This window comes from Gigantopelta aegis, chromosome 4 (assembly GCF_016097555.1).
Source record: "Gigantopelta aegis isolate Gae_Host chromosome 4, Gae_host_genome, whole genome shotgun sequence".
In the NCBI taxonomy this organism is placed as follows: domain Eukaryota; kingdom Metazoa; phylum Mollusca; class Gastropoda; order Neomphalida; family Peltospiridae; genus Gigantopelta; species Gigantopelta aegis.
The window spans coordinates 100,354,165-100,381,337 of record NC_054702.1 but is presented as its reverse complement, the minus strand read 5'-3'; the positions used below and the strand labels follow the sequence as shown (position 1 = coordinate 100,381,337).

Genomic DNA, 27,173 nt, shown 5'->3' with positions numbered 1-27,173 from the left:
GGCACTCTGTCCAAACTGAAACTGACATTCTGTGTAAACCAGCATGATCACAGTGCTGTTCAGTGAAAATAGCTTGGGAGACATATGTCAAATCCAGCTCTCAGTATATCAGTCTCCTTTATATTCAATTTGGACAGATTTCACTGTGCATGTTTAAAAGAGAAATGAGTAAATTGTAACTTCCCATCTTGTTAACATGTCTTCCTTTGTTTAGACATTGTTGCCATTGTGTACGGAGCAAACAGAGATTGATTTTCTGATGGAGGCCATTATTGTCAGGTAGGTACACCTTTTTCTCACCTATAATAAAAATTACAGGTGTGTAATTTGCATTTCTTTTATGTTAAATGTCAATACCAAGCACATTAAAGGTGAAGCAACAAATAACGTATCAAGCAACTATTAGTATTATTAGTAGGCCTAATATTTGTAATATTTTTAGTATTATTTATATTTTCTTAACAGTTATTTGTTTGAATGTAATTGCCGTATGTTAAAGAATATTCCCTGGTATTTTATTAACTCATGATTTTTTAAATTGCAGCAGATTCAGTCATCCCAATATAGTGAACTTCCTAGGAGTCTGCTTTGAACAAAGGCCTAAACTAATAATTCTGGAACTACTGGAAGGTGGTGATCTGAGATCTTTTCTCAGAGAGTCTAGACCTAAACCAGTAAGTATCACTTTATATTCTCCGATAGTCTAGACCTAAACCTGTAAGTATCACTTTATATTCTCAGATAATCTAGACCTAAACCTGTAAATATCACTTTATATTCTCAAAGAGTCTAGACCTAAACCTGTAAGTATCACTTTATATTCTCAGAGAGTCTAGACCTAAACCTGTAAATATCACTTTATATTCTCAGAGAGTCTAGACCTAAACCTGTAAATATCACTTTATATTCTCAAAGAGTCTAGACCTAAACCTGTAAGTATCACTTTATATTCTCAGAGAGTCTAGACCTAAACCTGTAAGTATCACTTTATATTCTCAGAGAGTCTAGACCTAAACCTGTAAATATCACTTTATATTCTCAAAGAGTCTAGACCTAAACCTGTAAGTATCACTTTATATTCTCAGATAATCTAGACCTAAACCTGTAAATATCACTTTATATTCTCAGAGAGTCTAGACCTAAACCTGTAAATATCACTTTATATTCTCAGAGAGTCTAGACCTAAACCTGTAAATATCACTTTATATTCTCAAAGAGTCTAGACCTAAACCTGTAAGTATCACTTTATATTCTCAAAGAGTCTAGACCTAAACCTGTAAGTATCACTTTATATTCTCAAAGAGTCTAGACCTAAACCTGTAAGTATCACTTTATATTCTCAAAGAGTCTAGACCTAAACCTGTAAATATCACTTTATATTCTCAAAGAGTCTAGACCTAAACCTGTAAGTATCACTTTATATTCTCAAAGAGTCTAGACCTAAACCTGTAAGTATCACTTTATATTCTCAGATAATCTAGACCTAAACCTGTAAATATCACTTTATATTCTCAAAGAGTCTAGACCTAAACCTGTAAATATCACTTTATATTCTCAGAGAGTCTAGACCTAAACCTGTAAATATCACTTTATATTCTCAGAGAGTCTAGACCTAAACCTGTAAATATCACTTTATATTCTCAGAGAGTCTAGACCTAAACCTGTAAATATCACTTTATATTCTCAGAGAGTCTAGACCTAAACCTGTAAGTATCACTTTATATTCTCAGAGAGTCTAGACCTAAACCTGTAAGTATCACTTTATATTCTCAGATAATCTAGACCTAAACCTGTAAATATCACTTTATATTCTCAGAGTCTAGACCTAAACCTGTAAATATCACTTTATATTCTCAGAGAGTCTAGACCTAAACCTGTAAGTATCACTTTATATTCTCAGAGAGTCTAGACCTAAACCTGTAAATATCACTTTATATTCTCAGATAATCTAGACCTAAACCTGTAAATATCACTTTATATTCTCAAAGAGTCTAGACCTAAACCTGTAAGTATCACTTTATATTCTCAGAGAGTCTAGACCTAAACCTGTAAGTGTCACTTTATATTCTCAGAGAGTCTAGACCTAAACCTGTAAATATCACTTTATATTCTCAGAGAGTCTAGACCTAAACCTGTAAGTGTCACTTTATATTCTCAGAGAGTCTAGACCTAAACCTGTAAATATCACTTTATATTCTCAGAGAGTCTAGACCTAAACCTGTAAGTATCACTTTATATTCTCAGAGAGTCTAGACCTAAACCTGTAAGTATCACTTTATATTCTCAGATAATCTAGACCTAAACCTGTAAATATCACTTTATATTCTCAAAGAGTCTAGACCTAAACCTGTAAATATCACTTTATATTCTCAGAGAGTCTAGACCTAAACCTGTAAGTATCACTTTATATTCTCATAGAGTCTAGACCTAAACCTGTAAGTATCACTTTATATTCTCAGATAATCTAGACCTAAACCTGTAAATATCACTTTATATTCTCAGAGTCTAGACCTAAACCTGTAAATATCACTTTATATTCTCAGAGAGTCTAGACCTAAACCTGTAAGTATCACTTTATATTCTCAGAGAGTCTAGACCTAAACCTGTAAATATCACTTTATATTCTCAGATAATCTAGACCTAAACCTGTAAATATCACTTTATATTCTCAAAGAGTCTAGACCTAAACCTGTAAGTATCACTTTATATTCTCAAAGAGTCTAGACCTAAACCTGTAAATATCACTTTATATTCTCAAAGAGTCTAGACCTAAACCTGTAAGTATCACTTTATATTCTCAGAGAGTCTAGACCTAAACCTGTAAGTATCACTTTATATTCTCAGAGAGTCTAGACCTAAACCTGTAAGTATCACTTTATATTCTCAGAGAGTCTAGACCTAAACCTGTAAGTGTCACTTTATATTCTCAGAGAGTCTAGACCTAAACCTGTAAATATCACTTTATATTCTCAGAGAGTCTAGACCTAAACCTGTAAGTATCACTTTATATTCTCAGAGAGTCTAGACCTAAACCTGTAAGTATCACTTTATATTCTCAGAGAGTCTAGACCTAAACCTGTAAATATCACTTTATATTCTCAGAGAGTCTAGACCTAAACCTGTAAGTATCACTTTATATTCTCAGAGAGTCTAGACCTAAACCTGTAAGTATCACTTTATATTCTCAGAGAGTCTAGACCTAAACCTGTAAGTGTCACTTTATATTCTCAGAGAGTCTAGACCTAAACCTGTAAATATCACTTTATATTCTCAGAGAGTCTAGACCTAAACCTGTAAGTATCACTTTATATTCTCAGAGAGTCTAGACCTAAACCTGTAAGTGTCACTTTATATTCTCAGAGAGTCTAGACCTAAACCTGTAAATATCACTTTATATTCTCAGAGAGTCTAGACCTAAACCTGTAAGTATCACTTTATATTCAAATTATTCATGAGGTAGATAGATAGGCAGACAGGAAGGCAGGCAGGAAGAGTAGAACTGAATTCACACGTTTACATCCAGTTAAGAAAATCTAAGAGTGTGCATCATAAAACTTTCTGTAATTGTTTAAGTACCATTCAGTAAAAAAAATTATAATTTTGAAACATCTACATAAATTTGTAGGTCAAAGTCAAATATTTAAAAATTAAGTTTTCAAAAACAAAATTGTTTTCATAACTGCTTGTATTATAATAAAATATTGGGATTCAAATGAGCTTTACAATGGTATGAAAATCAAGCTATTAGGTGAAATATTAGCAGATATACAGCTGTTTGAAGTCAGGAGGTCATGCTAATTAAACAAAAGATTGTTAACCGTTATGTTTAAGATTAATTTTAAAAAAAAGAGGTGCAATTTGTGTTCTATGTATGTATCAGTGATATCCTACAAAATTTCAAGAAAAATGGTACTGATGATGTCAAAAAGTGTGTTGAATTGACATGGAATGACCCTTATACACAGTAATTTTAAATGTTAAAGCAATGATATGACTATTATGTATATTTTACATTTTTATGCCTATTGAGGTCATTGTTTAAATGTAATTAAATATTTTACTACATAAGTATTTTTATATTTTATGTAGGTAAACAATATCTAAAAAAGAGTAATACATGATAAAATGTTCTTGTTTGTTTTTCAAGGGTGAGCCATCTACCCTAACAGTGGCTGATCTTTTGCGACTAGCTCTGGATGTTGCCAGAGGATGTCAGCATTTAGAGGACAAACATTTCATACACAGGTGATTAAAAGATCAAAAGACTAATTTTAAACTATCATTGGGTTTAGTTTATTCCAAAACTGATTGTGAGTTAGGGGAGGTAGAAGGGGCATGGGAGTTATTATATTAGGACCCCAGATAATTATTTTATGGATGAAGAGGTCCATGAGATTTGATTTTAAAGGTGCTTGCCACATTTTGTGAATTTTCGTCAGTTTCAATTTAACAAAAAATTATTACGAGTCACACTGAATGCATCTGTTTTTGATTATGCATGGCATTGAGTAATTTGTGGTTATAAATAACTGTAAAATATGCAAAATATAGCATTTGTATCGATTATAGAGCACCTTTAATGCAATTAATGGTAGATTCATTCATTTGTATGAACTTTGACATAGTGGGAAAATAGGGTACTGGTTTTATTTTTAAAGAAGCATGGTCTGCTATTCATCAACAGTTTATAGAAATATAATCATTGGATGTGGACCACATGGTTTGCATTGAATGTACCATTGTTTTAAATCACTTACTACATTTTAAAACTTATTCTAACAGAGATATTGCTGCAAGAAACTGCCTCTTAACAACAAAAGATGTCAATAGAGTTGCAAAAATAGCTGACTTTGGATTGGCAAGAGACATATACAGGTAAGATACAAACTTATGATGCATCCATTAGAAGTCGTGAATATCGTATTTCCCAACTGACATGTTGTGAAGAGCATTCGTTTGGTGAAATAACCTATGAAAATAAGTTGTGAACTGGGGTAGGATTTTCTGTCTCAATCTTTCCAACTTGTGGAAAAATGGCAGAACAAACAGAAATTATTTGTAAAATTATGAGTTGTGGTGTGTAAGATTACAGTGACAGTGCAGATTGTCTATAAATTGCCTGATCACTCTCCACTTGATGAAATCGTGTTCACAATTTGGAACTTGTGAATTCATGATATTCACGAGCACCGAATGAATTCTGCATTATCTCTAGTAATGTCATTAAAGAAAACAAACATCGGTTTCACATACCAGTTCTGGCTCTAACCCAGAATGAGTTGTAACAGCTCATTGTGGAGGTGTAAGGGTCACTACATCGATTTCTCTCTTACTAATAATGTTAATATAAAACACTTAAAAAAGTCAAATGTTGTACATCAGATTACACATACTAGTATATAAATTATTCTTCAAGGACTTTTAGGTCCCTTTCTGGATCCACTGCTTTGTCAGTTATCTTAGCAACAAACCGTGCAAACTGAAAAATAAACTGTGTTTCAGCAAAGTTTATATACAAACACATAACATTTTAAACCCTACCACCAGTAGAAGAACACATATAAACATAGTGTGATATTTGATGTATTATGAATACACAGCAAGAAACAAAACATTAAGACTTTGATTTTATGTATGCTTATTTCAAGGTCTGATTACTACAAGAAATCTGGAAATGCCTGGTTACCAGTCAAGTGGATGCCACCAGAGGCCTTTCTTGATGGAATATTCACATCCAAAACAGATACTTGGTAAGGAAAGAAGATAATTTGTTCTAAATCCCTGTGACTGTGTTGTTATGCTTTATGAAAAACCTTCAAATTACGCATTTAAGTTCCATCATCCAAAAATATTTTCAGTTAAAGTCATCTATTACAATAGTTAATAAGAGTAATTTTTGTGAAAGCCTAAATATTTTCCAAATAATAACGTTAATGAAATCTAAGTTTTTTAAACATTTGTTTACTATTTAATCAAACTCCGATCAACAATGCTGATGTATCCATCCATCTGTCCATCCATCCATCCATCCATCCATCCATCCATCCATCCATTCACCCACCCACCCACTGAACCATCATCAATCCAAAACACACCCATTCTGTCTGTCCATCCATACATACATCCAACCACATCCACCCATTCAGTCCATCGAAAATACCAACCCACCTACCCATTTCTCAATCCCTTTCCTCCCTCCCCCTCCTTCATAACCCAGGTTGCTGTTCTTTAACACTGACCTGAGTACAACGTATCTGTTTGTTGCAGGTCGTTTGGTGTTCTGCTGTGGGAGGTGTTTTCTCTCGGCTACATGCCATACCCAGGCTGTACTAACGAGGAGGTAGTGCACTTTGTCACAGCCGGTGGGAGACTGGATGCTCCAGTCAGCTGTCCATCATCAGTGTAAGGCTTTTATTATGTTGGTTATAAACTTAGATTCACCAGACTGGGCTCGAATCCCATCAATATGTACTTTATATTTTTATTAGTCCTCTACCAGACTAACTACGGAGGACTATTGGTTTCTTCTCCATCCTTCTGTCTGCCTGTCAGTCTGTCTGTTCGACCATCTTTTCCACATATAGTTTTTCATATAGACTTCTTTTTCACAATGTCTCAAGATATTGAGCTGAAATTTTGTTTATAGTTTTATCATGTACGGTTACAGATCACGTTTTACTTTCATGTGATTTACCCTCTTTGTTTATAGTTTTATCATGTACGGTTACAGATCACGTTTTACTTTCATGTGATTTACCCTCTTTGTTTATAGTTTTATCATGTACGGTTACAGATCACGTTTTACTTTCATGTGATTTACCCTCTTTGTTTATAGTTTTATCATGTACGGTTACAGATCACGTTTTACTTTCATGTGATTTACCCTCTTTGTTTATAGTTTTATCATGTACGGTTACAGATCACGTTTTACTTTCATGTGATTTACCCTCTTTGTTTATAGTTTTATCATGTACGGTTACAGATCACGTTTTACTTTCATGTGATTTACCCTCTTTGTTTATAGTTTTATCATGTACGGTTACAGGTCACGTTTTACTTTCATGTGATTTACCCTCTTTGTTTATAGTTTTATCATGTACGGTTACAGATCACGTTTTACTTTCATGTGATTTACCCTCTTTGTTTATAGTTTTATCATGTACGGTTACAGATCACGTTTTACTTTCATGTGATTTACCCTCTTTGTTTATAGTTTTATCATGTACGGTTACAGGTCACGTTTTACTTTCATGTGATTTACCCTCTTTGTTTATAGTTTTATCATGTACGGTTACAGATCACGTTTTACTTTCATGTGATTTACCCTTCTGTTTTTTACAGTTATGACCATTGAACTTAGGAGATATGAAAATTTGTTTTCCAGAAAAAACATTTGCAATGGCTCAAGAAATTGAACTGAAATTTTTTGTATATTTTTATTATCTGCATGTACTGTTAAAGATCAAGTTTGACTTTCATAGTGATTTACCAACTTGTCACAGAGTTATGGCCCTTGAACTTAGAAGATAAAATGTGTTTTCCTGTCTTTTTTTCCCTAGTGCCTCAAAATATTGATTTGAAATTTTATGTATAGCTTCATCAGTTATTGTTACAGATCAAGTTTGACTTTCATGGGGATTTACCCATTTGTTCCTTGAACTTAGGTGATATGAACATTTGTTGGGTCTGGCAGGGGACATGTATTGTTTTAGCAGTAATCTCAGAATGCTTGCTGACAATATTGATCTTAACTATGATTATCAGGGGCCCGTTCCACGAAGCTATCTTAGCACTACTATCGCCATAAATACCTACCATCATGACCTTAAAGGGGCACTTATGACTACCATAAGGTTGCTTTGTGGAACGGCTGTTATAAAACTCACCTCAAGTCACTACAATTCTTTCGTGGAATGGGTCCTGGTATATTCACATTCAAAGCATATATTAATTAGCTAGTACCAAGATTTGGAATATACTTTGGTAAAAACAATAACTTTTCTCCTATTACAGGTATGATATCATGGCATCATGTTGGAGTGGAATTGCAGAAGAACGACCACCATTTTCTCTGATCGTGTCTACTCTGGACAACTGTCTGCAGGTAACATGGCAACATGACCTTCTATATATACACATGTAGCAGTGAAATGTGTACAAGGAGCTGAATGACAAAACACAACAGTTACATATTAATTTTGTCTTGTTTATCTATTAATTTAATGTTTCTGGTCATCCTTATGTTTGTAGTAACTCAAACTGGGGCTTACCTCCCAATAATTTCATAGCAATATAATTTTATTGTATTAGGAAATAAAATGAAGTTTTAGTTGTTACAGCCATTTAGGACAACCAGAAATATATTGGGTATACACACACTGATATTCTAGATAAGAAAATATTTAATATATAATTTTAGTTAAAAACGATTTGTTATATGGTAACATCATGACAATGAAAGCAAACTCAAGACAGCCTCTTTAAAATAGGGGGCGAGACGTAGCCCAGTGGTAAAGCACTCGCTTGATGCACTGTTGATTTGGGATCAATCCCCGTCAGTAGACCCATTGTGCTATTTCTCGCTGGTACATCAACGGCCATAGTATGTGCTGTCCTGTCTATGGGATGGTGCATACAAAAGATCTCTTGCTGCTAATCAAAAAGAGTAGCCCATGAAGTGGCGACAGTGGGTTTCCTCCCTCAATATCTGTGTGGTCCTTAACCATATAACCGTAAATAAAATGTGTTGAGTTTGTCGTTAAATAAACCATTTCCTTGTTTAAAATAGAATAATAGTATTATGTTGTGTGTAAATGTGGAAGCTATCTAAAACCAGCACTGTGTGCTTTGAAGATATTTATTTATATTCCCATCGCCCATTATTTCGAAAATATATAATAAAACATTTTAAAGTATTTTTATAATTTTTCTAGTTAACCACAAACCCAAAGTTTTGAAGGAAAAATTCCATAAATAAAGTTATAAAAAACAAACATATTTCTTACTTTACTTATTATACATATTTATTAATTAGTTTCAGGTTTATTTTCAACTAGGAATGTTTTGTGGAATACTAGATGTCCCATGACGACTTCCTATCTCACATTTCTCATCAAATTTTTTAAATTAAAAATGATGTGCAAGGACATTTTTTGCCACTTATACTTATTTTGTTCCATTATTTGTTAGCTGCCTCCCTAACAGGATTTATCTTCTTTTTCTACCAGGACCAGGATCTGTCCAGCAACCTGCCTATTATTTACCTTCCAGTTATGCATGCTGCTCGGAGTTTTAAAGTGCCACAGTCGATGAAATCCTCAGCGTCTGGGGATGGGGCCAAGAGGCAGTCAGACGGGTGCCTAGAGCCTCTCCTGCCCTTGTGGCTCACTGAAGACCAGGCAGAAGGTGGCCCTGTTAACGATGAAGACTCATCAGAGGATGAGGACATGCATCTCCAGAGATCCAAATATGAAAAAGATGTTTCCGAGTATGACACTAAGAGAGACAGTCCCAGGAAAAGTTCCAGTGTCCAGCTACACATTCCACCAAGTGAGTTACCTCTACTGACTGTGGAAGACTTTCAGGAACTGTTCGAAAATGAACATCACAAGAAATCTGAAGCTAGTTCAAGGAGCTAATTATTGATGGTGGAATTGTTGATCTTATTTATTGAACATTTGAAGCAGCATTAAAGAGGACCAATTATGTCTAGCCGATGACTTGACATAAACTGTATTTACCTTTTAAGATTCAGGCACCTTGGAGTTGATATCCTTGCCAAAATTGAAAAGTTGCTAAAAGTATGTTTTTGATTAAAATCTTTGGGAATTTATTGAGAATATATTTTTATATGTGCATAACTAACCATCATCACATAATGCTATGAACTGGTTATTGTTTGGAGTTAATGGTGTACCATGATCTGTGATTTGAAAGCATGCAGTTTGTTACACTGCCACCAAGCAAGACGTATTCATGTAGCAATGCAGTATGAAGATTGAAAGATTATGATGTATGGATATGAGTGTGTATATATATCAGGCAGCAGATGGACTTTGTTAAGATGTGTTAAGTTTTGGTTATAGTAATTTAAAATACATTGAAATAATGGTTGTGTTGTTGTTGTTGATTTTCTAAGTAAGTGTGCAAAATATTTGAAGCCAAGACTTTTAAGATATTGTTTTGCTGTATTGTAAAACCAGTTGCTTGTGAAAGTATAGCATTTCATGTTGATGAAAACAAATGTAACATGTTTTTTAATTTTTTTGAAAACATAAAACATATACAAGTCATATTCTAGAAAAATGTATTTAATGATGTTATTTTGTAAACTTTGTATATAAATATTTTAAAAATATTGAGACCAGAGATGGCATCGGATTTAGACTTGTAGTATTTTTACATGCCCCTATAACACTAAGCTTTTAGGCATCAAAACATTGGCCCAGTATTGGTTTTGGTTGGAATGGTCAGTCAGAATTCACTGTCGCACCAATTCTGGTCAATAAGTAAAAAGCTGCTAACAGCTAATGCCACCTTGCGAGCACCACCAGCATGAAGGATGTTCCAATGGATCCTTAAGGGAGAGCCAACCTCAAAGACTAGCCACCAGTGAGCCAACCGATGAGCTGCCTCACCAAAATGGCACTAATTCATTGATGAAGCCACTGGTCCAACTGCAGCATACTATCTGGAAATGAGAAGAGTCTTAAAAACCACCCAAGCAATTTATATAGCACAATGAGGTGTGTAAAACAGCTATTTGTCTGGTACTCCTTTAGATAGCTGCTTCCTGCATGGCAACTTTACCATAACTAATTGAACTTAACATATAAAATCTACTTTTGACAAAACTCTGCCTTTCTTTTAAATGTATGATAGTCAGTGAACAAAACCTCGATTTTTCATGTTATAGTTCTTAGGAGCCACTTCTTACACTTAATCAGCTTATAACAAAACAGTTTTTCTCATCTCCTGGAAACATAAAAAAAAGGCAGATGAGAGGGGTTTTTTTAGTTTGTGTATCAAAATTAACAGTTAACATTTTGAAAATAGTCTTTATATCAATCATAATTATTACTTCATTTTTGATACATAAACAGATCAGTACTTTGTTGGGTCATTTAGTAGGTGTGATGTCCATCACATTGGGGCATGCTTGATTGGGAATTCTAGAAATTAGAATTGGAATCCCAAACTATTCCTGTGTGCGTATGTGCATGTATGTGTGTGTAGTCCCTTTCATGTCATTAATATTTTGCTATTATCAGTAAAGACATCAGTGTTATATCCAACATGTGGTGCTCCAAAAACAAATGTGGATGAAATGTTAAGGAACCAATCTAGGGCTTTATAGTTCCAGTTTTGTTTGAATGTTGAAATTTTAAGAATAGTTTTCAGTTAATTCTGATGACCCAATCGAGCACTCCCTTGGCCTTTTAGAGGTTGCTGTACACCTGTTTTATTCTTTAACTCTTTATCAACTTAAAAACGTTATATTTTTCTAAAGCTACTCGTTCACTCTAGTTTCTGAGGTACAATGTACCTTTTGTTTTGCATGAAATTAATTTTGAGTCACTACAAAGACCAGGACAACAAGTGATATATTAGCTTTGACCAAATCATCATTTATGAAACAATCTGTAAGTTAACGGTAAAAAAGCCATAATAGCCAAAAATATTTTACACTGCTTAGAAATCGGGGTCAGCTTTAATTTAGGCATCCATGTTATATTCATGTACATTTACAATTTAAAAGAAATGTTGTTAATTCACAGTTATTACCTCAGACTCAGGAATTAAGTTAACATTTTATATTTAACAACTCTAATGAACTTAAATATACATACAAATTGTTTTTCCTATACACACAAGCATAAATAAATAATTTATTGAACCTCTGTGTCAGATTTATTTCTTTGAGAGAATCCGACTGCCATCATATGGCTGGATCTGATGATTTTCAGTCACAGAATCTTCTCAGTGGATCCATGATCATGTTCAGTCACAGAATCTTCTCCTCAGTGGATCCATGATCATGTTCACAGAATCTTCTCAGTGGATCCATGATCATATTCACAGAATCTTCTCAGTGGATCCATGATCATGTTCAGTCACAGAATCTTCTCCTCAGTGGATCCATGATCATGTTCACAGAATCTTCTCAGTGGATCCATGATCATGTTCACAGAATCTTCTCTCAGTGGATCCATGATCATGTTCACAGAATCTTCTCCTCAGTGGATCCATGATCATGTTCACAGAATCTTCTCAGTGGGTCCATGATCATGTTCACAAAATCTTCTCAGTGGGTCCATGATCATGTTCACAGAATCTTCTCAGTGGATCCATGATCATGTTCACAGAATCTTCTCCTCAGTGGATCCATGATCATGTTCACAGAATCTTCTCCTCAGTGGATCCATGATCATGTTCACAGAATCATCTGTGAATCCATGATCATGTTCACAGAATCTTCTCCTCAGTGGATTCATGATCATGTCGACAGAATCATCTCAGTGGATCCATGATCATGTTCACAGAATCTTCTCAGTGGATCCATGATCATGTTCACAGAATCTTCTCAGTGGATCCATGATCATGTTCACAGAATCCTCAGTGGATCCATGATCATGTTCACAGAATCCTCTCAGTGGATCCATGATCATGTTCACAGAATCTTCTGTGGATCCATGATCATGTTCACAGAATCTTCTCAGTGGATCCATGATCATGTTCACAGAATCTTCTCCTCAGTGGATCCATGATCATGTTCACAGAATCATCTCAGTGGATCCATGATCATGTTCACAGAATCTCCTTAGTGGATCCATGATCATGTTCACAGAATCTTCTCCTCAGTGGATCCATGATCATGTTCACAGAATCTTCTCCTGTGGATCCATGATCATGTTCACAGAATCATCTCCTTAGTGGATCCATGATAATGTTCACAGAATTCCATTGTCTTGCATGTTTTACAACAAATAAACAGACAGAACTACATGCCAGTTGTTTTGCCATGTTCATATTCTTGCATTACAGTGCTCAATATTATAGCATGAGACCTCTAGAGTCGAGTAGTATAAATCTTGCGCACTATAAATAACATGGGAACTAGTACTAGTACATATGTGCAATAAAATCATTTGTTTACACGGTCAGAATTCTGTAGTAAGATTAAATGGGTATGTAATAAAAATAAGTAAATAAACTTTTCTTTTGTTTAACAAATCTAGAACACATTTGTTAAACATCAGAGGAAACCTACATTCCCCCCCCCCCCCCCCCCCCCCCAATTAACAGCAAGTGTTCTTCCTCTAAACAGGACAGCAGATACCACGTTTTGATATACCAGTCAAGGAACTAGTTTGGACAGAAAAAACCCAGTCAGAGAATGAATCTGAGACGGTTCAATCCCACGACCAAAGTGCATCAGGTAAGCAACTATTAACGGTGTCAAAATTACCAAATGTTTGACATCCAACGATTAATAAATCAATGTGCTCTAGTGGCGTTGTTATACAAAATAACCTCTTTTGCTATCATCTGAGCTAGATCTCTCCTCAGTTTACAACAAATAGTTTCTTTAATTACACCCCAGCAAATTGTTTAATAAAAAGGCCAGAAGGTAACAATCAAGTGTTTGACATCCAATAGCCAACGATCAATAAATCAATGTGCTCTAGTGGTGTCGTTAAACAAAATAAACTATTTTTCTATCTACTGAGCTAGATCGTTCCCCAGTTTACAATAAAAAATGTTTCATTAATTACACCCCTGCACATTGCTTAATAAAAGACCAGAAGGACCGGTGTATAAAAATATTTGTGTGAATGAGTTTATGCGTACATGTTTCTGGATTGGTAATGGTGTCCAATCTCACTAGACATACCGGTACTAAAAGAAGTCGGACAAATCGTATGTGTATGTTTTTATTAAAATTTTATGTAACAAGGTATAAAAATATAAATTATGATACAATCATTGACTTTAAAACATTCAGCAACTCTACAATTATACAGGCTAATGATTCCAGATAAACATAAAACAGACAATACTTATTATGTAATGACCATGCACAACAGAAACAAAACATAGGTGAAATAATTATTTATGAGGTACATAAAAAGATACAATATTCAACATAATCAAAATTTTGTTTTAAAGATACTTGGTCCTCTTACCACATGGTACAGTATTTTTGTCTATTACATAGTTTCAGAGAAAAAAAAACGTTCCCTGAACAGCAAAGTAAACTGTAATGTGAGATTCTTGTTCAAAATGAACAGTATCTGAGACAATGACTGAATGAGAAGACACCTTTGAACAGGGAACATTTTGTTCAGTATCACATCTCGATTTGCAATGCAAGTTTCACAGATCGCTACACAATTTTAAAACATTAAACCATAATTGCTAATCAATTTTTAATTAACTCGAAATACTGCTAATCAAGATTTTGAAAACAAAATGCTCCCTGTGGAAACACAAAACATAGTTAATAACTACTGATCTGACCAGAATGTGCATTTACAATTTAAGTATCTGAGGCAATCACAGCATACTTGTACAAGTGTTTTAAAAAAAGGTGTTTGGAGTCATGGTACACCTCAGCATATTTTAGAATAGTTATTTAAGTGTCCAACATAGTTATTTAAACAACTAGTAAAAGAAAAAGAGGAAACCTACTCCTACTATATAGGCTACACAAATGCAGCTAAGGCCTTTTATATGCTCTTTCCCAGATACAATATTATATTTTAAAATAAATTATGGAGTAGAACAGATTAATACATAACACTTCATTTCAGTCTTATTGATATCATCAAATCTAATAAACAAAATATTCGAATTACAACTGACATCAATTTCAGCACCAACCATAATTATAATATATGAACATGAATATGAAATAAACTTCTATACACAAGAATGAAAACGATTATAAAACAAAATGGTTACGTTTGAACTACCATCCTCAATACTTAGGAATGAAAACGTGAAATATCATTGGTATACATTTGTTATTCAAAGCACTAAGGAAGAATATTTGATTTACATCACAAAATATCAGTTCCAACTGTATAAATCAAAACATTTGACAATTTTACGAGCAAAGGTTTTTGATTGCATATCTATTGGCTTGTAGCAAAGAGAGATCGGACGTTACCACAGGCTACTAGTACTCTCATTCAGGAGAAGTCGGAAATCGTCATTAAGAAATCCAATCAAAATCTGAATGTAGTTAGGACGGAAAATAAAAATGTACAGGACGGAATGTTTCACAAGTATCACAGAAAATGTTGTCTCAACCTTAGTTGAACTGCCATAAATAAGTCTTGCAATTATAACAAATTGTCTATGAAGTGCACTTGAAATAGTTCCTTTTTACATATAAATACAAGAATTCTGCAGAATTCAATGTCTCACCAACCATAAACTTTTTCAGTGTGTGATGAACATCCATAGGTGCATCTATAAACCAAGTTTTAATGACCTAGAACTTTCATAAGGTTGAAAATGTAATACCTATATTGAACCTTTTTACTCTGTAAAGGCAAGTCAATATTGTTTCCATTTAGAGGTCATTATAATGATCTTCGACAGCATAAATGAAATGGAATAAATGCTGAAATACACACTATCATGTACTCAGTGTATTTCCCGGTCTGTGTCATTACTTGGTGGAGATGTAATGTGCTGTACTGTTCTAGCTTGTCCTGCCGACTTATCCCTTGGATAAACATCATCATAGGATCGTCTCCCCTTGTTGGACTCTCTATAGTGATGCTGAGGATGTACCTGTTTTCCAGGAAACACCCTGCTGTCCGGTTCCACAGTTCTGAAGGATCTGTGACTTGTAATACTGCTCATGTCGTCAAAGTGGTCAGTCATTTCACTGAAGTGTAGAACCTTGTTTATTTTGTTGAAAGTCCGCTCCTCTTTTGGAGAAGACATTGAAAACGAGGTCAAGTCTTGTAGCGACTTCCTGTGTGACACACCCGAACCCCGAGATGACTGTTCACCAATGTTATCAGTAAATTCGTTGGAAATCGAAACAAGTCCAAACTGCATTTTATTTTTCCCAGGAAACTCCTTGAACTGGTTCACTGATCTTTGTTTGTTGGAAGACTGAGCACGATCAGTGTTTGACTTGTGTGTTTGTGATAAAATATTGAACTCGCCATCTGACGATCTCACAGAGTGATACCGATCTTGTAGTCTTTCAGGCGCAGGATTGAACTTCCTCGGTGATGGATTTCCCAGTCCAAGCGACTGCAGATTTAACAGAACTGGCTCATCTTTACCACCATTCTCAGCCAGCACGGGTAGGTGCTGACCCACCAAGCGAAGATCCCCGTCAGAAAGACTGCACGTTGACAAGAGGCTGGTGGATGGGGATGCGTTATTCAGGCTCTGGTTCAGTGGAGTGTACGTGTAGTTTATCTGAATGCCCGCTGTTGAGAACCCAGTAGAACCACCAAACTTATTCAGAGTCATTTCCGACTTAGCCTTGAATAATTTTGGCTGGAATGTGGTTAGCTTTGGGGTCAGAAAATCCTCTTCCATGCTTTTTGTGACCTGACTGATTTCACTGGAAACCTTTTTGTTCGTTCCAAATGTTGGAGACCTTGACGAAAGTGGAGGCTTTGTAAACCTCTCCTCTGTTAAAACCCGATTCGTAGCTAAATCCAATCTCAACTCTTTTGCACTAGGATGATTTTTACTAAATGCAGATCCATCCGACATTTGACCGAATGGAACACTGGAAAACTGACTCTCTTCAAAAGTGTTTCTTTGCATCATTTTGTTACCATCTCCATTATTTCTTGGCTGTCTGGTAGGTCTAGGTCTCAGAGAAACAACACTATTGGGAGAATCCGTCAACTGAACCACATCATTGTTTGAATGTCTTGGTGGTCTGCGCTGAACAGCAACAAGGTCAGAAGGAGAATCTCTGGTTAATCCCCCCTGGCTGCTGCGCCTAGATGGTCTAGATTCATCAAGCGAATCTGTCATGTCTATCCGCATAGGCTGGAATGATGATGAAGTGTAATCAGCATTATTGGAACTGACTGATTTCGGATACAGTTCTGGTATCTCTGGTCTAGTTTCTTCCTCAAGACTGGAGGTTTCACTCCCGGTGTAGCTGTAAATACTGCGTGGGGTAAGAATGCTTCCGCTGGTAACGGACGTCTTGCCACTCTGGTCGTATTTCTCACTGCCTGCATCTCTCGGTGTTACTGATGGTGTGCTGCACAGACTGATGGTCAGTTGTTCCAGTGCTTGGTCGATACTTGCCAGCTTATTCTCCAGGTCAGCACTACAACATAATGACAGACACAAAATAAATACTTGTATAATTCTGATAAATATCCTAACATTTAGCTTAACGAAAAAGAAAGGTAAGGGTCAGTTGTTCTAATACTTGGTCAGTGCTTGCCAACTTATTCTCTAGTTCAGCACTACAACATAATGACCAGCACAAAATAAGTACATGTTCTTGAATAATGCTAGTAAAGATCCAAACATTTAGAGAAAAGAAAAGGAAAAAGGCAAGGATATGCATAAAGTTTTAAAGTAGGAGACTACTAATTCAAGCAAGCAGCTATTTTAAGTACCATCCTAAACAATGTCATTAATCTGTAATGTATAGCTGATTTGAAAGCTATAATAGCAATGAATTTCACCAATTGCTGGCTTATCTGGACAAACTGAAAGGTTATTTATTAACACAGTACCTCAGCACATAGTTAATTATTAGCATGTTTGATGCTTTGCCATAGATATGATTCCAGTAAAACATGGAAAACATGATAAATCATTTGTCAATTATTCTGAACTAAAGCTGTTAATATCATGATAGGGCTGCTTCATATAGTCAAGATTTAAATATAATTAAATATTATTTAGTTATCAGATCATGCCAATAAATATAGTGATTTCAGAATAAATATCGGTGATACCTCAAATTAATTTGTTACCTGGTGAGTTCATTTTGAAGTATTTTCCGGATGCTGTTTTTGTAGAAATTCTTGAGCTGTTTGACAGTGACGAGCCTCTCCTTGGATACACTCTCCTTGACAGTCTCTGCTGCTCGCAGGTTGGTTAGAGTCGTGTGCTGCATTACATCTTCTGTAAGAAACATGGGAATAGTAATGAATTAATTCAGTAAATACTTCGCAATCATCAAGTCTATCGGAAATATCAGACGATTTAATTATTTTCTGAATTAATTATTTTCTGAGTGTTTTTAAAAGGGATTAATATTTAATATTTTGCAAGATTATTTTCCACTTTTTTTATTAGTATTACATAGGGCTTTTTGTATTTTCTAAAATGTAATACCACGATATTCAGCAAATTTCATCGAAAACCTGCTGTACGGTTAAGGAAGATCTCAAGGAGGGTCAAGCTGTAGTAATGTTAGATTAATATCTTTTATAATGATTGCAAATCACAAACATATCTACACGTTTAACAAACTTGTATTTTTACTCTCAAATAACAGTTAACATACAAGTCTTGTTGCCATTTTTAAATAGCAATCATTTGTGCATCAATTACCCATTTTCTTTCAACAGCTTTGTAGGATGCATGCATTTTGGAGCATAAATGGATTTATAAAATTCTTTTATAAAATTCTTACTAAGCTGATGCACTGATTTCAGGTGGGTGAATGAATGGGAAGACAGAAATGTATATCAGTAATATAACGTATCATTAAGTATTGCCAACCTTTTATCTTCTTCACAGTCTCAATGTACTGTCCTCTCAACTCCAGTAACTGAAGTTCATCCCAGTTTTCTGTCTGTAAGATAAATGTGTTCAACTAGAATTTACAATACAGTAACAAAAATACACCACCCATAACAAAATACAAACTTGACAGTAATGATTATTATTATCCATACAGTTCAACATAACCAAGTTAATAATAATCATATGAAGCACACGTGTAATAACAAGTGTAATGACGTACTTTTGGGAAGCAACGTCATAAAATGATGTTGCTTCTCCAGTCCTAGCTCAGATTGTGCATTTGAAATATGAAGTCATTTCGTCATCTCTTTCAAATTGTAGTTGAAACATTTTGAGTTGGGTCTTGTTATTCATAAAGAAAACAACAACAATAATATGGATAATAAAGAAATTATTACACTCGCGTGTGAGTCATACTGATTTTACGAAACTCGTGTCAGGATTCATGTATTACCCTTGCTCTCGCTCTCGCTTGGCCAATACATATATCCTGACACTCGTTTTGTAAAATCAGTACGACACACAAGCTCGTATAATAACCTCTATTAATTTATCCACATGTATTTCTGATTACATTTCTTCATAACTGTCTCTCTGTCGGTGTGTCACTCTTAAACAAAACAGGTGTGTGTGCAGAGGGAGGTTTCAGGGGTGAAAACACCCTGTTTTAAGCAAAAAATTTTTTTTACAAATATCTTTTCCAGGAGAGCAAAACTCAAACTTAGCTCAGCAATCTAGACCACTCCTGCACAATTTCACACGCACACACACAAACACAAACACAGACACACACACACACACACAAACACAGACAGACAGACACACACACAGACAGACAGACACACACACACATCCAGACACACACACACACACAGACAGACAGACACACACACACACACACACATCCAGACACAACTCAAACTTAGCTCAGCAGTCTAGACCACTCCTGCACAATTTTACACACACACACACATGCCCAGACATATACAGACACACACACATATACTGACAGACAGACAGACAGACAGACACACAGCAAAGTTGACAAAAATGGATGGAAAGTGTTCAAATGCACTAATGTAATACCCCCTCTCCTGCAACTAAACAATAACATCTGTGATTCAGCTTTTTGGCCTTAACGCTTCCCATATATCCTCTCCCGACTGTGTCCTTATTTTGAATGTTCATGTTAGAGGCCATTAACCCATATCTATTATCACAGGACTATTACAAAAGACCTGTTGCTTGTATATCAGTTACCTGCACAGCAATGCTAACCAGGGTCCTGTCTGTGTACTTCTTCAGCTGTTTAATGAGCTCTCGTTTCTCGTGACCGTGCTGTTTCTTCAGCGCCTCGATGGCTGCCGCGTGACTGTTCCTCATTTCTATCATCTTCTTTTTCATGTTCTCCATTGTTTCTTTACTTTCAGCCTCGGCGGTCTTCAGTTCACGGTGGTAACGATTCTGTGCGTCCTAAACCAGACAGAAACACAAACGTTATACTCCTCTGTTATTCTTCAATAGAAATATCAACGATTAAACATCACAAATATGGATCAATTAAAACATTTACATACTAGCAGTTGTAATGAATCACATGTAGAACAAGAAATAAATCAATTACCAATAAATTAATTACCCATCACACTTCACGTGAACACCAATTACTGATCAAAATCCCAGTTAGCTAAAGATGATTAATATTTTACAGAATGGCCGTTACGTGTAGTTCATAAATATTTTAGTACAGCAGCTGAACACAGTAAATATTAGTTCAACATATTAATGTCAATAATGACTAAAATATTGTTGCATCCAGGCATTGCAAAGTTTAATTATCGATATAAAATTAATAGTTATTTATTACCTGTAAGTCTAAAAGCTTTATTGCAACAACTAAAATATTATTGCCAAATTTAATTATCGATATAAAATTAATTCTTATTTATTACCTGTAAGAGCTTTATTGCAACAACTAAGATGTTGCTAAATTTAATTTTTGATATAAAATTAATTTCTATTTCTTACCTGTAAGAGTTTTTCAGTCTTTTTGCACTGAGAATTCAGTTCCTGCTGCTTCTGCTTCAGTGAGAGGATTTCTTGTTTATGTGACATTTCCAGTTCAGCCATCTTGGTTCTCAGTAACTGGACCTCCTCTTCCAACTGATGGATGTATTTCTGTTTGTCAGACACCTCGTTCAGCAGTCTCTCTCGCTCTTCTTCAACTCCAACCATTTCTGCTGCCAACTGAGCCTGGTACGCGTCCTCTAGCTCAGCCTTCAGTTTGTCCAGTTCACTGGCCATGTGGCTGTCGGCAGACTTGAGAAGCTTCTCACGAGTCGCCACAGACTTCTTCAGCTTCTGTCGCTCCTTCTGCCAGACCTGTCGTTCAATATCCAGACTAACATTGGGGACAGATGTCTGGAGAAAATGATTGATACATTACAAAAAAATATTATGTGGTGCTTCTATTTCTGTCTCTTGGTTGATTTCACAACAATAAAAATAACCAACAGACAAAAGATTTGACAGGCATGATAGGATTATAAATAAAACAGAAAGTACAATCTCTTGATATCCTTAAAATATGCTGATCCAAAATATGTGCTGGGGATATGCAATTCCAAACATCAAAGTACCCCAAAAATCCAGTTTATAACTTAAGACAACAAATTTCTAGGTTAAAGTTAAGTTTGTTTTGTTTAAAAATACAACTAGAGCACACAGATTTAATCATTTTCAACACAAAGCAGCAAGGGATATTTTATATGCACTTTCCCACAGACTATACAGAACATATCATGACCTTTGATAAACCACAGAACATATGACCTTTAATAAACCAGTCATAGGGCACTGGTTTGGACAAGAGGAAACCTAATCAGAGCATAAGTCCATTGAGGTGGTTCAATCATACAGTGCAAGCACCTCAAGTAAGAGCTTTACCAACCCACCGCTTAATTTATTTGTTCTAAAAAGAAAAAAAGGTAAAAAAGAATGCTGTAGAATATACACCTTGTTTACCAAAAGTTAGTTTGTTTTATTTAACGACACCACTAGAGCACACTGATTATTAATCGTCGGCTATTGAATGTCAAACATATGGTAATTTTGACAGTCATAGAGGAAACCCGCTACATTTTTCCATTAGTAGCAAGGGATCTTTCATATGCACCATCCCACAGACATGATAGCATATACTATGGCCTTTGATATACCAGTCATGGTGCACTGGCTGGAACACCCAATTGGCCCACCGACGGGGATCGATCGCAACAGGCGTGCGCTTTACCACTGGATATATCCCACCCCCCAACAAAAATGAATGAATTGAGTTAAAACTGCTGCACACCTCCTGAAGACTGTTGTCATGATTCGTCTCTCGGTTTCTCAACTCATGGAGAAGTTGTTGTTTCTCCGACTGAAGCTCTTCAATCTTCTCGTCATAGCGAAGCTGTAGCTTCATCTGAAATCAGTTAAAACACAGAATTTTAATCAATGTCCATACATATTTGAAACAACAATTTTCATTGGGTTCAATTACTTTTTTAAAAAGTATGATTCGATAAAATTAAATTTATATATAGTTTTCACATAGGAATTTTTATTTTGTACATTCAATTTTTTTTTATCTGACTGAATATTTGAGTCAATATTTGGTTAACTTCATATAAAAATATTTATACGGTCCCCATAATATTGACACAACGGTGCTCGACTGTATTTGTACATCTGAACAGACAGACAGACAGACAGACAGACAGACAGAACTTTATTCAACTCAGATCACCAAATGGTGATGCATTGAGGTGGTTTACAAACATATATACAGACAGCTGCAGTAAACGCTTGACAAAAATATAAAGTATATATAACATATATATATATACATATAATATACACATAATACACAATAGGTACCATAATATATAACCGTGTTATAAGCAGGAGTATACTTTAGATGTTAGCCATTACGTACCGTTTATAAATATGCTGTATAGAGTTTGATTCATTGACCTTTTATGTTAAGGTGCACTATTTTAAACAAATAAAAAATGACTACCTTTTCCAGTGCATGTTTATCTCTGACGTCTTTGAGCGTCTGGTTGAGTGTGTCCTGGTGGTCACTGATGAACTTCTGGTACTCCTGCTGACACTGGTCGTGAACCTCCTTAACACGCTGTCGACGCTCAGAGTCCTTCTGTGTGATCAACGCGTCTCGTTTCTCAACCCACTCACATTCCTTCAAGTGCAACTCAACTTTTAATCGACTGTTTTCTGATTTAATGCCTTGAAGCTCCTGAAATTAAAGACATATTCTAATACAACAAGCATATAATCCCATTTTTTATTTCTTAATTTTTGTGATAAATTGATTTAAAACAATACAAGGTTGAAACACAGCTTCACATAAGTAAATGCCAATAATATAGATGTTTTTTACATGAGGAATTGACAGTGAATGAAAATCATTGTTTTAGTACATCCAGTATACAACAGATCAGTACTGACAAACTTCACGATGCCATTCCTTCAATCCAAAACTAGTCAATGATGTCATGTCATAAAATAAAACAAATTCCATCATACATGTGTTTTTATTGAATGGATGTTGCTATGATAAGAAAGAGAATAAATAATTAGGTTTTTAAGATTTTAAGGATTTTGTATAATAAAAATATAATAATATAAATTTCTTACAGGTAATCCTAATAAGTGTAGTATTAGAATAGGAATAAGAACACTGTGTTTCATTTACGATTTAACACATTTTAAAATCATTATAGTTAACAAAGAAACACAGTGTAGTTGTTATCACCTAAATCATGAAATTTTCTTTGTTTTACATGCAATCTTTCAAAATTATCTGGATACCTAGTTCTTGTTTTTGTGATTTTATGTAGTACAATTTTAAAATAAAACATGGATTTTAATCCTAATATGTGGCTTTAATTTAATTTTAACCTGATATTAATCAACTGTTGATGTGGTCAGAGAACTGGATAAACAACATTTCATTGTCTTGTATTATAGTTTACAAACTCAAACTACTATATTAGTATTACTAGCGCGTGCAAATGTACCTGCTCAAGTAATGATCTAGTTACATCCAAGTGTTTTTCCCATTCCAACTTAGCATTTTCAACAGCATTAGCAACCTGAAAAAACAACAATAACACATAAAAATAAATGATAAAACAGTTTCCACTAAAAATACATAAACAAGGGGTGAGAATGGCAAAAGAAAAACCCAGCTGAATTTTGGATAGGATTGGGTTATGGTCACTAGAGTAAATCACCATCATGGGTAATTAACAGTGCACTTAATTTCCAAAGAAAAAGATAATTTATGACACAACTTACAGTTGGTAGTATATTTTGGAACTGGGAAAACAAATATAAATGGTGTGGTATAAATATAGAATTGTTTTATTTTAATAGTCACAATTTTACTGTAAAAGCAATAAGTATTTTGTTGAAAAATTCCATTCTGCTTTTATATTTTTTTGTAGGCAGAAATGAGATTCACAAAATTCCACAGATATTGTTTCCTTGATTTTAGACAAGTGATAAATCACACTGATCTATCTATCACTAAATTAATTCATCCATTTAGAAATAATTACCTCTGACTGAATCCGCACGTTCATTTCTTCTCTTGTAACTGTCTGCTCCATTGCAGATGCAGCGATCTGTTCCTGTTCAACGATCCTTCTCACTTCCTCCTGCAGTTTCCCGTCTGCCTCCTGCATCCACCTTTCTTTCTCCACCTCCAGCTTCTCCTGGAACCTCAACTCATCCTGCATCTGCTTCTCTTGAAACCTCTTCTCATCCTGGGTCTGCCTTTCCTGGAACCTCTTCTCCAAATCCCTCTCGCAAGCCTCAACAGCTTTCCTCACTTCCTCCTTTAACGTGACACTGCTCTCTCTCTGCCATCTCAACTTCTCATTCTCTAGGATTTCTTTGTGATCTTCTTCCGATATTTTCTTTTGCTCCTCGGCAGTTGTGGACCACTTCTTTTTCGCCCGTTTTAAAGCCAGTTCCACCTCCACCTCAATCTCGTGGTCATGCTCCAGCTGCCAGCGCGTCCTCTCCATCTTGATCTGATGCCGGATTTCCTTCTCTAGCTTGATATCTGCTTCCAGCTGCCACGTTGTCTTTTCTTTAGCCAAACGTTTCTCTACTTCCTCATTCACTCTTTCTTTCATTCGTCCTTCCAGTTCTTCTTCCTGCAGATTTGATCTTTCTGTTTTAGATTTTTCAGTTTCTGCTGCAGATGTCTCCCATTCAGACCGTGCATGATTCACAGCTTTCTTTACTTCTTCCTCCAAACGATCGTCAGCTGCTGTCTGCCATTTTGCCTTCTCTGTTTGAAGTTCAGAATAAGATGATAACTGTTTTTCAGCCAGCCATTTTGACTTAGCTACAAGATAAATATTACAAACATTAAAAAGCGATCATTACAAACAACAAAACTAAGACAAAACAATAATAAACAACACAGTCTTTGAAATAAAATATTTACAATGTTAAAATTAAGTTTTTAAATGTTTCAAATACTAAGTAGGGGAACCAACCTTCCAACCATATTAATATTCATAAAGGGTTGGTATTTCATTAACATTTTATGGTAAATTAAATCAAACAGAGCTACTTATGACAGCATGGTTATAAAACAACCATGATGATAAAGCTAAGTTAATTCACCCTTGCTAAAGTAACCAAACTTGAAAATATGTCTTGGCTATTATTCCTACCCAAGATTCAACTATAAAAAACTCTAAACCAGGGTTAAATAAATTTGCAAACAATCTGTTCCATAATACTGACCTGCCTCAACTCTCTTGTTCACCTCAGACTCAAGTGTCTCCTCGTATTTCGAAGTCCACTCATTCTTCGCAGAATTGATGGCGTTTTCCACTGCCAAGTCCTTGCTTTGTTTCATCTCCTCCATCCATTCAAGTTTTAACCTGGCAACCTTCAAATACAACAGTTCTCATTCATAGCTCAAGTTAATATTGTCTATGTATGTTGATACAAGTAATAAGTATTTAGTGTCAAGGCCTTGGCATTATCTCAAACAAGTAAAAATTATTTGAAAAGGTACAATTTTAGGAAATATCTACACAAATTAAATTACTCAGTCCCATATCCATGACATACAGACTATAAGACCCAAAGATACAAGTCATTTGAATTTCGACATAGATAAAAGACGACTTTTTATCCGGGGACAAGACCTGCCAACTAGTGTGATGGCATTTACTTGGACTGTTGTAACTTAATTTAATTCTTTGTAATTAACAGGATTATAAAGCTTGGGTTAGGTTTTGTATCTTTGCACAAAATATATCATAACAATACTGTTTGTAATTGGATTTAAAAAGAAATGCATTAAATTCAAGATATTGCATTCATGTTTTTATTTACAGAGATGAAAGAGGGTTACAAAACAAACCAAAAAACCCGGAAATTTTAATAGTAATGGTTGGGTACTGAGATCGGCCCTAGAGTTAGGTTTACACAATTGTCTAAATTGGCAGCCCCCCCCCAATATTCAGAATATACGACAAGCATCAGCCGAAACTATATAGTAAGTTTTGGACAGAGAATATGATAAATGTTGGACAAGCAGTGGAAACCTGGAAACACTGTTCAGAGGATTAAAAACCTGGAAATACTGTACAGAGGATTAAAGACCTGGAAACACTGTACAGAGGATTAAAAACCTGGAAACACTGTACAGAGGATTAAAAACCTGGAAACACTATACAGAGGATTAAAAACCTGGAAACACTGTACCGAGGATTAAAAATCTAAAAACACAGTACAGAGGATTAAAAACCTGGAAACACTGGACAGAGGATTAAAAACCTGGAAACACTGGACAGAGGATTAAAAATCTAAAAACACAGTACAGAGGATTAAAAACCTGGAAACACTGTACAGAGGATTAAAAACCTGGAAACACTGTACAGGGTATTAAAAACTTGGAAACACTGTACAGAGGATTAAAAACCTGGAAACACTGTACAGAGGATTAAAAACTTAAAACTTTCACCTCTGTATTTATCTCCCTTAACTCACCTCGGATTCCACTTCTCTATTAACAGTTGCTTCATACTCATTTTTCACCTCCTCTTTAATTTCATCTCTCAGACTGTCTGTGATCTCACTGCGCACTTTCTCAACCTCCTTCTCTTTCTCGGACGTTAATTCTTCTTTAATCTGTATCAAATGAGTTAAATATCAGATACAAAAAAAATAAAAGATCACCTGTAGCATTTTACATTAAATGTATTACTGCTAGTGTTTACTGAATGTTAGGATGGTCTCAATAGCTCCCACATTAGCTCCCAACCAGTATAATCCAGGATGACAATATCAATCATGGATAACTGCTGTGC

General features: G+C 35.1%; 2 protein-coding genes across 4 annotated transcripts in view; one reads left to right on the top strand and one right to left on the bottom strand.

Moving 5' to 3' along the window:
* LOC121371581 (leukocyte tyrosine kinase receptor-like) overlaps window positions 1-11,896 on the top strand; it is a 194,176-nt gene extending 182,280 nt beyond the window's left edge. For all 3 annotated transcript variants that reach the window (XM_041497584.1, XM_041497583.1, XM_041497585.1), the window contains 8 exons: window positions 215-279; window positions 545-674; window positions 4,148-4,245; window positions 4,783-4,875; window positions 5,649-5,750; window positions 6,268-6,402; window positions 8,014-8,104; window positions 9,228-11,896. In XM_041497584.1, the coding sequence (XP_041353518.1) occupies window positions 215-279; window positions 545-674; window positions 4,148-4,245; window positions 4,783-4,875; window positions 5,649-5,750; window positions 6,268-6,402; window positions 8,014-8,104; window positions 9,228-9,638 (1,125 nt within the window). In that variant the 3' untranslated portion in view covers window positions 9,639-11,896. The remainder of the gene's footprint in view (window positions 1-214; window positions 280-544; window positions 675-4,147; window positions 4,246-4,782; window positions 4,876-5,648; window positions 5,751-6,267; window positions 6,403-8,013; window positions 8,105-9,227) is intronic.
* A 2,024-nt stretch (window positions 11,897-13,920) lies between these two features.
* Window positions 13,921-27,173, bottom strand: part of LOC121371579 (centrosomal protein of 152 kDa-like) — a 47,257-nt gene continuing 34,004 nt past the window's right edge. Inside the window, exons 16-26 of the mRNA XM_041497581.1 lie at window positions 26,854-26,994; window positions 25,597-25,744; window positions 24,393-25,189; window positions 23,850-23,924; window positions 22,829-23,065; window positions 22,118-22,231; window positions 20,794-21,186; window positions 20,026-20,238; window positions 18,742-18,814; window positions 17,988-18,138; window positions 13,921-17,326 (exon numbers count right to left, since the gene is read on the bottom strand). Coding sequence (XP_041353515.1) covers window positions 15,655-17,326; window positions 17,988-18,138; window positions 18,742-18,814; window positions 20,026-20,238; window positions 20,794-21,186; window positions 22,118-22,231; window positions 22,829-23,065; window positions 23,850-23,924; window positions 24,393-25,189; window positions 25,597-25,744; window positions 26,854-26,994 — 4,014 coding nt within the window. The 3' untranslated portion in view covers window positions 13,921-15,654. The remainder of the gene's footprint in view (window positions 17,327-17,987; window positions 18,139-18,741; window positions 18,815-20,025; window positions 20,239-20,793; window positions 21,187-22,117; window positions 22,232-22,828; window positions 23,066-23,849; window positions 23,925-24,392; window positions 25,190-25,596; window positions 25,745-26,853; window positions 26,995-27,173) is intronic.